We start from the raw sequence: 12,548 nt of genomic DNA, 5'->3' as shown, positions 1-12,548 counted from the left end.
ACATAGTTAATTCTTTAAAAAAAATTTAAACTTATTTTTCTCATTTGGTCTTTCAGCTTTTCACTAATTCTGTGCAGATGAACCCCACAGATTACATCAATAATACAAAAGTAAGTTTTAAAATTCATGTTGCTCAGGACACATAGGTATAAGAACGAAAAGAGTTCTAGTGAGTAAACAGTAGTGTTACTGTCAGTTACAAAAAGTATTTTATATACCTCATCTATGTTTGACCAAAACAGTAAAAGTCTAGATGGAAAATTAGACTTTGGTTATGAGATAAATGGGTGCCCAATTCTTTTGGCACTTTTATGGTTAACTACCAGTATGAAATTTATATTCATAATGTGTTGGAAAATAACTGAATAAACTTAGCATGTTCAGATGAATCACTGAAGTAAGTTGTTAAAATACAATTTTCTTGGGGCTAGGTGGTGGCACACCTTGTTGAGTGCACATGTTACATTGTGCAAGGGCCAGAGTTCAAATTCCCTGTCTCCACCTGCAGAGGGAAAGCTTTGTGGGTGGTGAAGCAGTGCTGCAGGTTTTCTCTCTCTTCCTCTTTATCACCCCCTTCCCTCTTGATTTCTGACTGTCTATCCAATAAATAAATATAATAAAAAAGATTAAAGTAAAAATATTTTTTCTTTGTACTTTACATTTGTTTATGCCACCAGGATTATCACTGGGCATTAGTGACTGGACAACTCCACTCCTTTATTTAATAGAGGGTGAGACTTAGGAGGCAAGGGCTGCAGGAGCAGACGAAAGAGAAACAGCACAGTGTGGCGACACTGCCTGTGTAGCTTCCCCGAGCAGATCCTCCTATGTGATGACCAAGGACTTAAACCCAGGTCCACATACATAGTAATAACCAGCACTATACTGGTTGAATCACCACATAACCCTCTCTGTTCTTACTCTATCTGTGAACAGCTCCTCAGCATTTCTATTGAAAATTTACTGATACTCACAGTCTTCTTTGTTTTATTAGCATGCAGTAAAAGTTCAGGAATGTAAAGTAATCATAAGGCCAGTTGAAAAAGTGAAGTATGGATTTTAGACTTGTTATATTAAGTAATGTTTTTGTTATTTTCCTAAACTTAAAGGAACCCCATTTGCGATTAGTAAGTATTGATAAGAATTTTTTCCCTCACTGGGGCTTTTTCCCTCCATTGTTTTACTTTTCCCATTGTATGTGTGGGGGAGAGAGAGACATACACACACACACACACACACACACACACCACCCCCACTCCCCCACCTCAGTCTCCAATCTCAGGGACAGAGAGGTGAGAAACTACACTTTGCTGCTCCACAACTCATGAAATTTCCAAGTGGCTGGTATTCCTATGACCCATGTTGTGCAGGTGCTTGAACCTTGGTTCTTGTGCATGGTAAAGTGTGTGCTCTACCAAGTGATACACTTCCTGACCCTGACAAATTCTTTGCATATGGTTTTTAGTGAGTAACAAATGCAGTGTGAGGTTTCATAAATTATACTATTACTTGGCCATACCTTACTGAGCTGAAAAAGTTATTTACTATACTGTTTATCTTATATCTATATCAAATTGTTTAATAGTCTCTATTCTTTATTGCATACGAGGGATAAGTCAAATCCTCTGGCATTTGTCCAAATTCATGTGACCAAATTTTCTACTTTTATAAAAGTATAGCCTGGGTAACTTAAGAGTTGAAAACAAATTTTATTTTCTAACTAGAAATTTGACTATAGATTCAGTTTGTGGATGATACTTACTAGTTTGCACGCATCTTGAAGGCTAGTTTTTGGTTTTGCAGGTTATAGCTTCTGGGTTGTAACCACTTAACTCTACAATTGTATGAAAACAGTTATCAGCAGTACATTAAAGAATGACCATAACTATGCTCCAATAAAATTTTTGCTAAACAACAGGCAACTGAATTTGCCATGTGGGCCATAGTTTACTTGAATTTATATAGTAATATTCTATATTTCACCTCAGCATTGGATTTCAGTAAATATGACCCTACTCTTGTGTGTTGGTCTGTAAGTTGAATGAACCCATGTCGTTAATTAATTGAATGTATTTTATTGCTTATTGCAGGATGTTGAGTTAGTCTTGGATTATACTCATTAGTACTCCAAAATAGATTAAATAGATTTTTCAGAAATTGCAGTTAAATAGTAAATTGTATATTGTTCTATAATACTTAAAGTATTATATGATTTTCATTGTAATTCTAGAATCAATATGTGTACATTAATATTTTCAAGTAAGGGGTAAGCTGTTATCATAGGTATCATATGATATGGACTTAAACTTTCCTAAAAGTCAGGATGCCTTATACTACTGAGTATTGAAAATCAGTGGTTACTACTAAACAATAAGCATTTTCATGGGAGATGAAGCCCATTTGTTAGCCTGTTTCTCATTTTTCTTTTTTTTATTTATATTTTATTTATTGGATAGAGACAGCCAGAAATTGAGAGGGAAGAGGAGATGAAGAATGAGAGAGACAGAGAGACACCTGCAGCCCTACTTCACCGCTCATGAAGCTTCCCACCTGCAAGTGGGGACCAGGGGCTTGAACCTGGGACCTTGCACACTGAAATGTGTGCACTTAACCAACTGAGCCACTGCCTGGCCCTCTCATTATTTTTCAAATAACAATAGCACCCTTGAAAACGCCTATTTGTGGTCCGGGAGGTGGTGCAGTAGATAATGCATCAGACTCTCAAGCATGAGGTCCTGAGTTTAATCCCTGGCAGCACATGTACCAGGGTGATAGCTGGTTCTTTCTCTCTCCTATGTTTCTCATTAATAAATAAATAAAATCTTAAAAAAAAAAAAAAAGGAAAAAGAAAACACTTACTTGAGGAAATACAAAGATACAGTATCACTGCATTAATGTCTGTTTATCGTTAAATGAGAAAATCTCTAAATGTTTGGAAAGGTTTAAATAGTTTTTGTTAAATCTTGGGTTATTTTCTTTGAATTGTGAAAACTTTCTGGGTCATTTTATGATGGACATCATTGGGTTTAACAGTTTTACTACACCATATATACCTAATCAGCGTGTCAGATACCTGAGACTTAACAGCAATTCAGGAAAAAACGTGAACTTCTGCACCTCAGATTGAAGTCCTTGGAAAGAGCACTGAAGAACTTAACACTAAAGATGTAATCTGTTTATAATTAGATATAAAGAAAGAATAGAGTGGTTGAAAGAATTAATTTAAATGTCAGTAAAGAAGGGAACAGCCACAGAAAAGGAAATGAAGAAAACAGCATCTCAACTTTGAGGACCCAATTATAGGGATAGTTCTAAGGATGTCATCATTTCGTCCTAAGATATTCTAAATATGTTCATTTATGCTAAATATTCTGTTTACAAATGAAATGTATAATATGGTTTTAGTCAAGGCCATTGAAAATGAGTTTGTTTAAAGAATTATTACTTAGTAGTTTGAAATCAGCCACCTGTGATTCATTCCCATCTTTCACCCTTAACAAATTCTGTTTATTCTACCCTTGAAAAGCCTTCTTCTCCATCCTAATTCAGGTTCTTTCTTGTTACATCTATTCGAATCCTGTCAAGTCTGTCTTTTCTGATGCTCTCTCCCCCCATGTATTCCCAATAATAAACCAGCATTCACATGCTTTGCTAGATTTTTTTTTAATGATTGTTTGCTATATTTAGGGGTCTATAAAATGATATTTGTTTTATGTTACTCTTTATTTCAGTCTGACAATAAAGTATTAGAAGCTCCCAAGAACAATGTGGTTCAGCCGGTTGTAGAAGAAGGAAGAAAATCTAAACCCAAAGCAGGTAAGTGTAAATATATTATGACTCTATTGATTCTAAGAAAAAGCAGTCTTAGACTAATCCTGAACGAAACACCACTCAGGGGTCTGCTTTGGTATACATTGTTTCATTTAAATTTATAGTTTCTAAGAACCTGTTCAGTGCACTAAGTGATTACTTGTTAAACATAATGAATTGAACACTGAATTACTAGTCTCAGTTCTGTGAATAGTCTAACAAGATTTAACATATAGAGAAAATTAATTTTGTAACATTTTTCTATTTAACATTAAGAAAACTGGGAAAAAAAACAGTCTTTTTCATTTTATTATGTCTCATGATTTGGCATGTAGAGAAAATTGAATTGATGAAATAATAGTTCTTGAAGTTTGCTACAGTTTTCTATTTAACATTAGGAAAACTGAAAGCGTTCCTTTTTTAAATTTTGTTTTTCTTACATTTGATAGTTCAGAAAGAAATTGAGAGGGGCAGAGAAATAGGACGAGATAGATACCTACAGCATTGCTTCCCTACTCATGAAGCTTGACTCTTGCATGTGAGGGTCTGGGGCTTGAACCTAGGTCCCTGTACATGGCTGTGTATACACTCAGCCAAGTGTGCCACTGCCCTGTCCCTGAAAGGACATTCATAATTGTTGAATAAAATTAACTTTTCTGACTAGCTTATTTTTAAATTTACTGACACAAAGTGTCATATATCCCACTTGACCCCGCAACGTGGGGATTGCCCAGATGCACTTTACTGTTTTCTATTTCTTTCCAACTTCAATTTGAACCATTATACAGAGTTCAGCTGGTGGTAAGAGAACATTTTTCTGGTCTCCCATGAAAATGCATATTGTTTAGTAGTGTAGTGGCCACTAATATTCAATGCTCAATAGTACAAGGCATTCTGCCTGACTTCTAGGAAAGTTTAAGTCCATGTCATATGATACCTAGGATTGTTAACAGCTTGTCACTTACCTTTTCTGTATTGTAGACAAGCAGCTTATCCAGTACACTGCGTTTCCACTTCTTGCATTTCTGGATGGGAACCCTACTCCTACTGTTGAACAAGGGAGTGTGACAGCATCAGAAGTTGTGTCCTCTGTAGATAAATCCATAGAGGCTGATGAACTTCTGGGTAGCAACTTGGACCCAGAACCAACCCAGAGTAAGCTCGTTCGCTTGGAACCATTGACTGAAGCTGAAGCTAGTGAAGCTACACTGTTTTATTTGTGTGAACTTGCTCCTGCACCTCTGGATAGCGATATGCCGCTTTTAGATAGTTAAATCCTCAAGAAGTGGACTCTGTATGTATATATTCATCAAAATGATGAACTATTTATTTTAAAGTATCATATGGTACTTTTTTTTTTGTAAATTGTTTCGTTTAATCAGATACTGTGGACTTGAAAGCACCTTTTGCTTTTCTCTCTGACCACACACTCTTACAAAGCTTTCAGTGTTGCTCAGCTATGTAGGTGCACAAGATGTAATGCACAGTGTTGGCATATCTTTAATTTGAAGTCAAATGGCCATTTTCCTTACAGTGAATTGGATTTCTGTTTTACAGATGAACCTATAAATCCCAGTTAAAACTTGGTTTATTTTACTTGTTTGATACTGTCTGTCTGCATCAGGTATTAAGTCACTAAAACTAACAGTAGGCCACCTCAAGCTTTCTCTGCTCCCGTTACTTTTCTCACTTATTTTCCACTCGGCTTACTTTTAAACCTGGGAACATAAAGTGCCTGTATCTTGTAAAACTTCATTTGTCTCTCTTGGTTTAGAGAAGTTCGTTCATGTCCAACAGAAAAGGCAAAGAATACATGAGTGCTTGCTCTTGCTGTATGACACGGTTCCAGCTCCGCCTCCTTGGACTAGTTTTAAGTACAAGTTTGCTGGTTTGTTTGTTTGTTCGTTTGTTTGAACCATACTATTTAGTAAAATAAATATAATGAATGTTGCGTACTAGTGTCTGTTACGTGCCTTCTTTGGAGGTGACACCATATGTGACAATTTTTCCTTATCATAGGGAGTAGGTATTTGAATTGTAAACTGTGTTTGTTGTCTCTTATTCTTAATGTGAGTCACATCAAGATCTTTGTGCCTCCTCTCAAGAGAGAAACTATGTATTGCAACAAAGGAAGATAATGCCTCTGAACTTAATGTGTTTTCAAGTTCTTTGTTCAGAAATTATACCAACTTGCTATGTTTTTAATAAAGAACTGTATGCCTTTCCTTGTTCCAAATGAGTTAAGAACAATGTAACTGGATTGGATGCCCAAAAAGCCATGTAAGTAAAACAGAGAACTTCCTTCCTTTGGAATAGTCACTCAGTAGGAGATTTAATTAATGCAAGGCAAGAACACTTCTTTATCACTTAGAGAATTCCATATTAAGACGGAGGCTCAGAAGCAGTATAGTTACTACCTAACTATTTTATAGGAAGGACTGTTTGATGAGGAATTACAAGGATGGCCTTCTACTATCTTCAGTATATTGAGATTTCTCATATATAATATAAAAAATTCAAAATAATGTCTGGCACAGAGGGATAAGAAACCCTTAACAGATCCTAAAGTACTTGACTAACAGTAGTACCTGGGGAAAGTAATTCAAGACTCCAGAATTTTTTTTTCCTAATAAGCTATAGATGCTGTCCTAGAAGTAATTTCAAAGTAAAGAATTTAGAGACTTTTTCCTCTTCTTATTACCTTTCTTCCCTCCCCACCCTTTTCTTCATTGTAGATTTCTTCTTGGGGCTCTGGACATATTCTAAAAATAATTTAGAAAAACTCTATGCACCCTAGTGCTTTTCAAGATCACATTTTAATTAATTTATTTATTTACTTGTTTTTATTAGTGATATAATACTGATTAACATGATTGTAAGATAACAGGAGTACAATTCCACACGGTTCCCAACACCAGAGTTCCATGTCCCATCCACTTAAGATTATTTTTTATCTTAAGTTTAAATAGTTGTAAGGCTTTTAGGATATTGTTACTACTGCTACTGTGTATGTGTTTGTGTTTAAATATCTAAAAGACTTTAAATGTTAGTGATTTGATATCCACGATTATCTACTATTACTACCCCAAAGAATTTTAATTATTTTACTGTACATGAAAAGTTATACATTGAAAATACCATCATATTTCTCTGGATTTAAGAACTATTTTAAAAGTTTGTTTCCAGTTATAAATAAAGTTGATCAGAACAACTGAAATATTTGTGGGCAGACACTGATAACTGATCGCCAAACAACTTCCATTTCTTCTCTTGCAGTTCAGTTAGATTATTTCCAACTTTATAAACAAAAATAGTGATGTTACTGAGGTGCTAATAATAGCAGTAAAGTGAAGTACATCTTGGGTGCTGACAAGACCAAAGGATTTTCATATCTGGCATGATGTAGGTAATTTAGATATTTTGGGGAAAAAATTATTAGAATTGCTTAAGCCATTTAAGTCTAGTGGCAGAATTCAGTCAGCTTACAAATTAGACTAAAAAGAAAAACTAGTGACCAGGCAGTGGTGCACTTGTTACAGTACACAAGGACCCAAGTTCAAGTCCCTGGCCCCCACCTGCAAGGGGAAAGCTTCAGGAGTGGTGAAACAGAGGTGCAGGTGTCTCTCTGTCTCTCCCTCTATTTCTCCCTCTCCTGTCTCAATTTCTCTCTATTTAATAATAAAAATAAATTTTAAAAAATTTGAAAAACCAAACTAATAAAATCTAAGCAGTTTAAGAACTTGAAGTATTAAGTCTGCAATGCCTTTTAGTGTTTAACACATTGCAGCCCAGTTTTTGACGTACTGTTATTCACCATAAGTAAGTTCTTTTTTTTTTTTTAAATCAGAAATACATCTCTTGGTGGGATGAAATCTATCTTTAGTCACCTCCAAACATTCTTTTTTTTTTTTTTTCTATCTGGGAGTTAATTTGTAATGTCAGTAAACTGGCATTGATTTTATTTTTATTTTGAGACATACAGGGTTCTATAAACTTTGTACCACAAAGAAAAATAAGTCAGTGAAAATGGAAAGAATTTTCTCATTGCTGGCTCACTCAAGTTCCTTTTGGAGCTCAAAGTAAGCATACCAGAATTACTGTTATTGTTGTTTTCTTCTTTTAATTTATTTTCCTTTTTGTTTCCCTTGTTTTTTTATTGTTGTTATAGTTATTGTTATTGATGTCATTGTTGGATAGAACAGAGAGAAATAGAGGAGGGGAAGACAGAGGGGGAGAGAAAGATAGACACCTGCAGACCTCCTTCACTGCTTGTGAATCGACTCCCCTGCAGATGGGGAGTTGGGGGCTCAAACTAGGATCTTTATGCAGGTCCTTGCACTTCACACCACATGCACTTAACCCGCTGCGCCACTGCCCGACCCTCTGTTATTGTTGTTTTAACCAAAGCTGTCCTCACCTCTAGCTTATAGGTGTGCTGAGGATTGAACCCATTAAAACCATTGACTTAAAACCATTGAGTATGAAAGTCTGTTGTGTAAACTGCTGGGCTGTCTCCTTGGTCCACACTGTTGCTTTTTTGTTGGTTTGTTTGTTTTATGATTATCAACTAGTGATTTAATTGGGTCATCATTCCTATCTTGGTTTTGTTGAAAAACCAAGAAAAACAGAAATCAACTGAATTCCAGTGTTTCTTTCTCTTCCCCCCCCCTCCTTCCCTCCCTCCCTTCTAGACTGTCTCATCCTCTTATATTTAAATGATTTCTCTACTGAGAATTTAGAGTTTGCTCAGAACAAATGAGAAATACGTAATCTTTGTTTTGTCAGATGTTGAGTAATTTTTAAAAAGGATGTTTTATCCTAAGCAACTTTCCGGGAGCAGGGGGGTATCAGATTAAAAAACAGTACACATAGTAGGATCTAGATACTGTATTTCCGAAAATACAATAGAAAAATTATTTTCTTCTTGTGACGAGAACTTAATTTAACTTTCCTGATATATTATATGGTAGTGTTAACTCTCAGCATCTGATATTTATAGATATTATATTTATAGCCAAACATTTGTACCAACTCTCCCTTTCCTGTCTGTGTTAATCACGTCTGTTCTGATTTTCTTTTAATATTTCATTTGACAGGTCAGAGATAAATTGAGAGAGGAGAGAGGGAAAGAAAGACATCTGCAGCCCTAGTCCTTGCACATGGTAATGTACCTTCTCCACTAGGTGTTTTACTGCCTGACCCAGTGGTTTCATTTTTATGAGATTGGTTTTTAAGATTTCATACATGAGATACTACCCTATCTTTTTCTGTATTACTAGTACCATATGTATTATATCTTTAAGGTCCATATGTCTACCTAGGTGTTAATACACACAAAAAAAAGTAGTTGTCTTTTTTTTTTTTTTAAGATGAGGCAGAGATAAGAGTGAAAGAGAATATAGTCCAAAGCTTTCTTCAGTGAGGTGGGTGGGGGCCAGGTTGTGTGCATGGGAAAGCAGCATACTAGCCAAGTTATCTGTTTTGCTGATCCTCCCTTACTTTTTTTTTTCTTTCTTTATTGGATAGAGACACTCAGAAATCAAGAGGGAAGAGGGAGATAGGGAGAGAGACACCTGCAGCCCTGCCTTACCACTCGCAAAGCTTTCCCCCTGCAGGTGGGGTCCAGCGGGCTCGAGCCTGGATCCTGGTTCACTGTGACGTGCATTAACCAGGTGCACCATCACCCGCCCACCCCTACTTTTTTATAGCTACTCAATATTCCATTGTATCCTCGTGCCCTTTGATGTCTCAGAAAATGGTCACTAATTACAGTGTCCCAAAAGTCACAGTTGTGACTTTTTTTTTTTAATAGTTGTCCCAAAGTCACAGACACAGTCTCGTATAGCCTACATAGGCAGTAAGCTTTGCCATCTAGGTTTTTTGTTTTTTTTAAGAATTTATTCATTCATGAGAAAGATAGGAGGAGAGAAAGAACCAGCCATCACTCTGGTACATGTGCTGTCAGGGATCGAACTCAGGACCTCATGCTTGACAGTCTAGTGCCTTAGCCACTGCGCCACCTCCTGGACCACACCATCTAGGTTTTAAAAGCACAGTTATCACCAATTAATGCATTTCTTGGAACATATTCTTACCGTGAGGCAACTCAGCACTGTTCAGACCACTGCTTCTTTAACCATTCTCCCATAAGTGGTATCTTAGTTTAATCCATGTTTTTGCTATTGTAAATGCTGTTGTGAACTTGGGAGTGCGGATATATTTTTGAGAATTGTTGGGCCACATCTATAATGTTGTTGAAACTTCTGGGATGCATTAAGGTTTGGTTTTTCACCAAAGCACCACTTAGCTCTACTGATGTTGCCAGGCTCAAACTCTGCCTGCACGATCCATGTTCTTCTCCTGTATTCCCTTGGAAGCCCATTGAAAAATGTTTGTACCTCCTCCATATTGCCTATAGTAACTTCCAAGTGCCAGTCTACAGTTTTATAAACACTGCACCAAGGTTTCGCGCTCTGTTCAATGCCAACATTTGTTGTCTTTGATTTCATAAGTTCTTCGTAACAGGTCTAAGATGTCATGGTTTTAATTTGCATTTTCCTAATGAGTAGCAATGTTAAACATCTTTTCGTGGTACCTGCTGCCATTTATTTCTTGATGGAAAAATGTCTGTACAGGTGGTTTGCTATGGGTTGTTTTTTGCTATTGAGTTCCAAGTTCCTTGTACCTTTCCTATTCCGTAAGTTGCCTTAATGGTACTAGGATCTCACACATGAGTGATTTTATCACTTCCAGACCATTCTTTCATTTTTATTTTAGATTCAGTGGGACAAACAGGGTGAGGCCTTATGGTACTTTTCCAACAGCCCTGAGGCATTTCCTGGTGTTGTGGTGCCTCCATGTAATGTCAGGGCCTTGGACGTGCCAAGTCACATTCTGTACTGGGTGCGCTGTCTCTGCTTTTTCTACATTTTCCTGCCACTAGGGCTTTTTCACTAGGGCATTGTGCCCGCACTATTCCACTACACCCACTGCCCTTTTTCTTAAGAACACGTTTCAGAGTATGAGAAAGGACACCACAGCACTGCTCTAGCAGTCATGAAGCGCCTACCCTGTGCAGGTGCTCCCATGCAGTGGCCAGGGACTTGAATATGGGTTCTTGGGCCTGTTAAACTGTGTTCTTTATTGGGTGAGCCACCACCCACTTACCACAGCTTTTATTTCCCTGCCCAAAATCTTTTTAGATTGGATGTAGCCCACTTCTCTGCTTTTTGTTTTGTGGCTTGTCCTCTGTCATGCCCCCAAACTTACCGAATACAACCCATTTCAGAAAGCTTTATTCCTGTTTCCTTCTAAGCGTTTCATATCTAACTTTTTAAAAATCCATTTTGAGTGGTTCAAAACTGGCTGAAGTTCAATTTTTATAATCTAGCCCATCTCCCTAAAGTTCTAATTCAGTTGTACTAGTTCACTCCCATATTAGTATTCTTTTTTAAAGATTTTACTTACTTATGAGAAAGATAGGAGAGAAAGAACCAGACATTACTCTGATACATATGCTGCTGGGGATTCATGCTTGAGAGTCTAATGCTTTAGCCACTGTGCCACCTCCCGGACCACACACAATTAGTATTCTATATTGTGATTGTACCACAGTATGTTTAAACATTTTTCCTGAGAACAGAAATAAGCAGAATTCTATATTGTGATTGTACCACAGTATGTTTAAACATTTTTCCTGAGAACAGAAATAAGCAGAAAATCAAAGTTTTCAGAACTGGAACTGTTAACAGTGGCCAGCCAGGCATGCCAGCCAGGAAGATGCCTATGACCCAGCTGTCCAGAACTCATGAGACTCAGTGGGAGCTGTTCAAAGGGCAAACAATGAAAGCTGCGTAGCTTTAGCCAGGACGTTCATAGAGATGCTCTCACACACACACATTCATCTCACCAGCCAGTCATGAGTTAGTATACCATGTATCCTTCCAACCTGTTAGTAAGTTATAACAAAAATAGATGTTTGTGTTGTCACCTTACGTGTAACTTGCATTTTACACAGATGCCTGAACTCTTCTGGAAGGTACTATTCTGGGCTGAAATGCTAAAAAAAAAAAAAAAAAAAAAAAAAAAAAATCTGAATAAAGTTCTATTACTAAACTCAGTTGTGTTCATATAGAGGCAAATATTTCAGTCAAGAGGGTCAACAAAAGATAGCTCCCCTGGTTAGTGCACCTGCTGTCATGCATGCAAACCAGGTAGAAGCCCCCCAGACTCAGTGCTGTGTTACATTCTTATTTTGTTTCCATCTCACTGTATCAACTCGGCATTTTTTTTTTTTTAAACCAGCAACTTGTTGAAAACTGGTTTCTTTCTAGTTTGAAGTTTTATGAATAAGGCAACACTAAACATCCATGTAGAGGTTTCTTTGTAAACAAGGTTTATTTCTCTGTAGTAAATATTTGAGTTTTATGGATTTTGTTTCACACTGAAACTCATCTACTTTAAATGAATTACTGAATGTAGAATTCTGAGTTCTCATGAGGTAACATTTTATCAGTCTTATTTTTATTTTTTATGCTACAGAATTTTATTTTTACCAGAAAACTGCTAAGCTCTAGTTTTTTGCTTTTTTTTTTTCTTTTGGGGGGGGCTGGGGAAGGGGGGTGGATTGAACCTGGAACTCTGGAGACTCAGGCATGAGAGTTTCTTTGCATAACCATTATGCTGTCTTAACAGCCTCCTCACACACACACCCGCCCCATTATATTACAGAATTTTAT

General features: G+C 36.8%; 1 protein-coding gene across 2 annotated transcripts in view; it reads left to right on the top strand.

Annotated features, from left to right (window-relative positions):
• The window catches only part of HSF2 (heat shock transcription factor 2), a 45,699-nt gene extending 39,665 nt beyond the window's left edge, over positions 1–6,034 (top strand). The window contains exons 11-13 of one of the 2 annotated variants that reach the window (XM_016187342.2): positions 57–110; positions 3,732–3,816; positions 4,792–6,034. In XM_016187342.2, coding sequence (XP_016042828.1) covers positions 57–110; positions 3,732–3,816; positions 4,792–5,084 — 432 coding nt within the window. In that variant the 3' untranslated portion in view covers positions 5,085–6,034. The remainder of the gene's footprint in view (positions 1–56; positions 111–3,731; positions 3,817–4,791) is intronic. The other variant, XM_007521297.3, reaches the window with a different exon arrangement.
• Positions 6,035–12,548: the final 6,514 nt, after the last annotated feature.

This window comes from Erinaceus europaeus, chromosome 4, assembly GCF_950295315.1.
Source record: "Erinaceus europaeus chromosome 4, mEriEur2.1, whole genome shotgun sequence".
NCBI lineage: Eukaryota > Metazoa > Chordata > Mammalia > Eulipotyphla > Erinaceidae > Erinaceus > Erinaceus europaeus.
The sequence above is the reverse complement of the archived record's forward strand: the minus strand, read 5'-3'. Positions and strand labels throughout refer to the sequence as shown.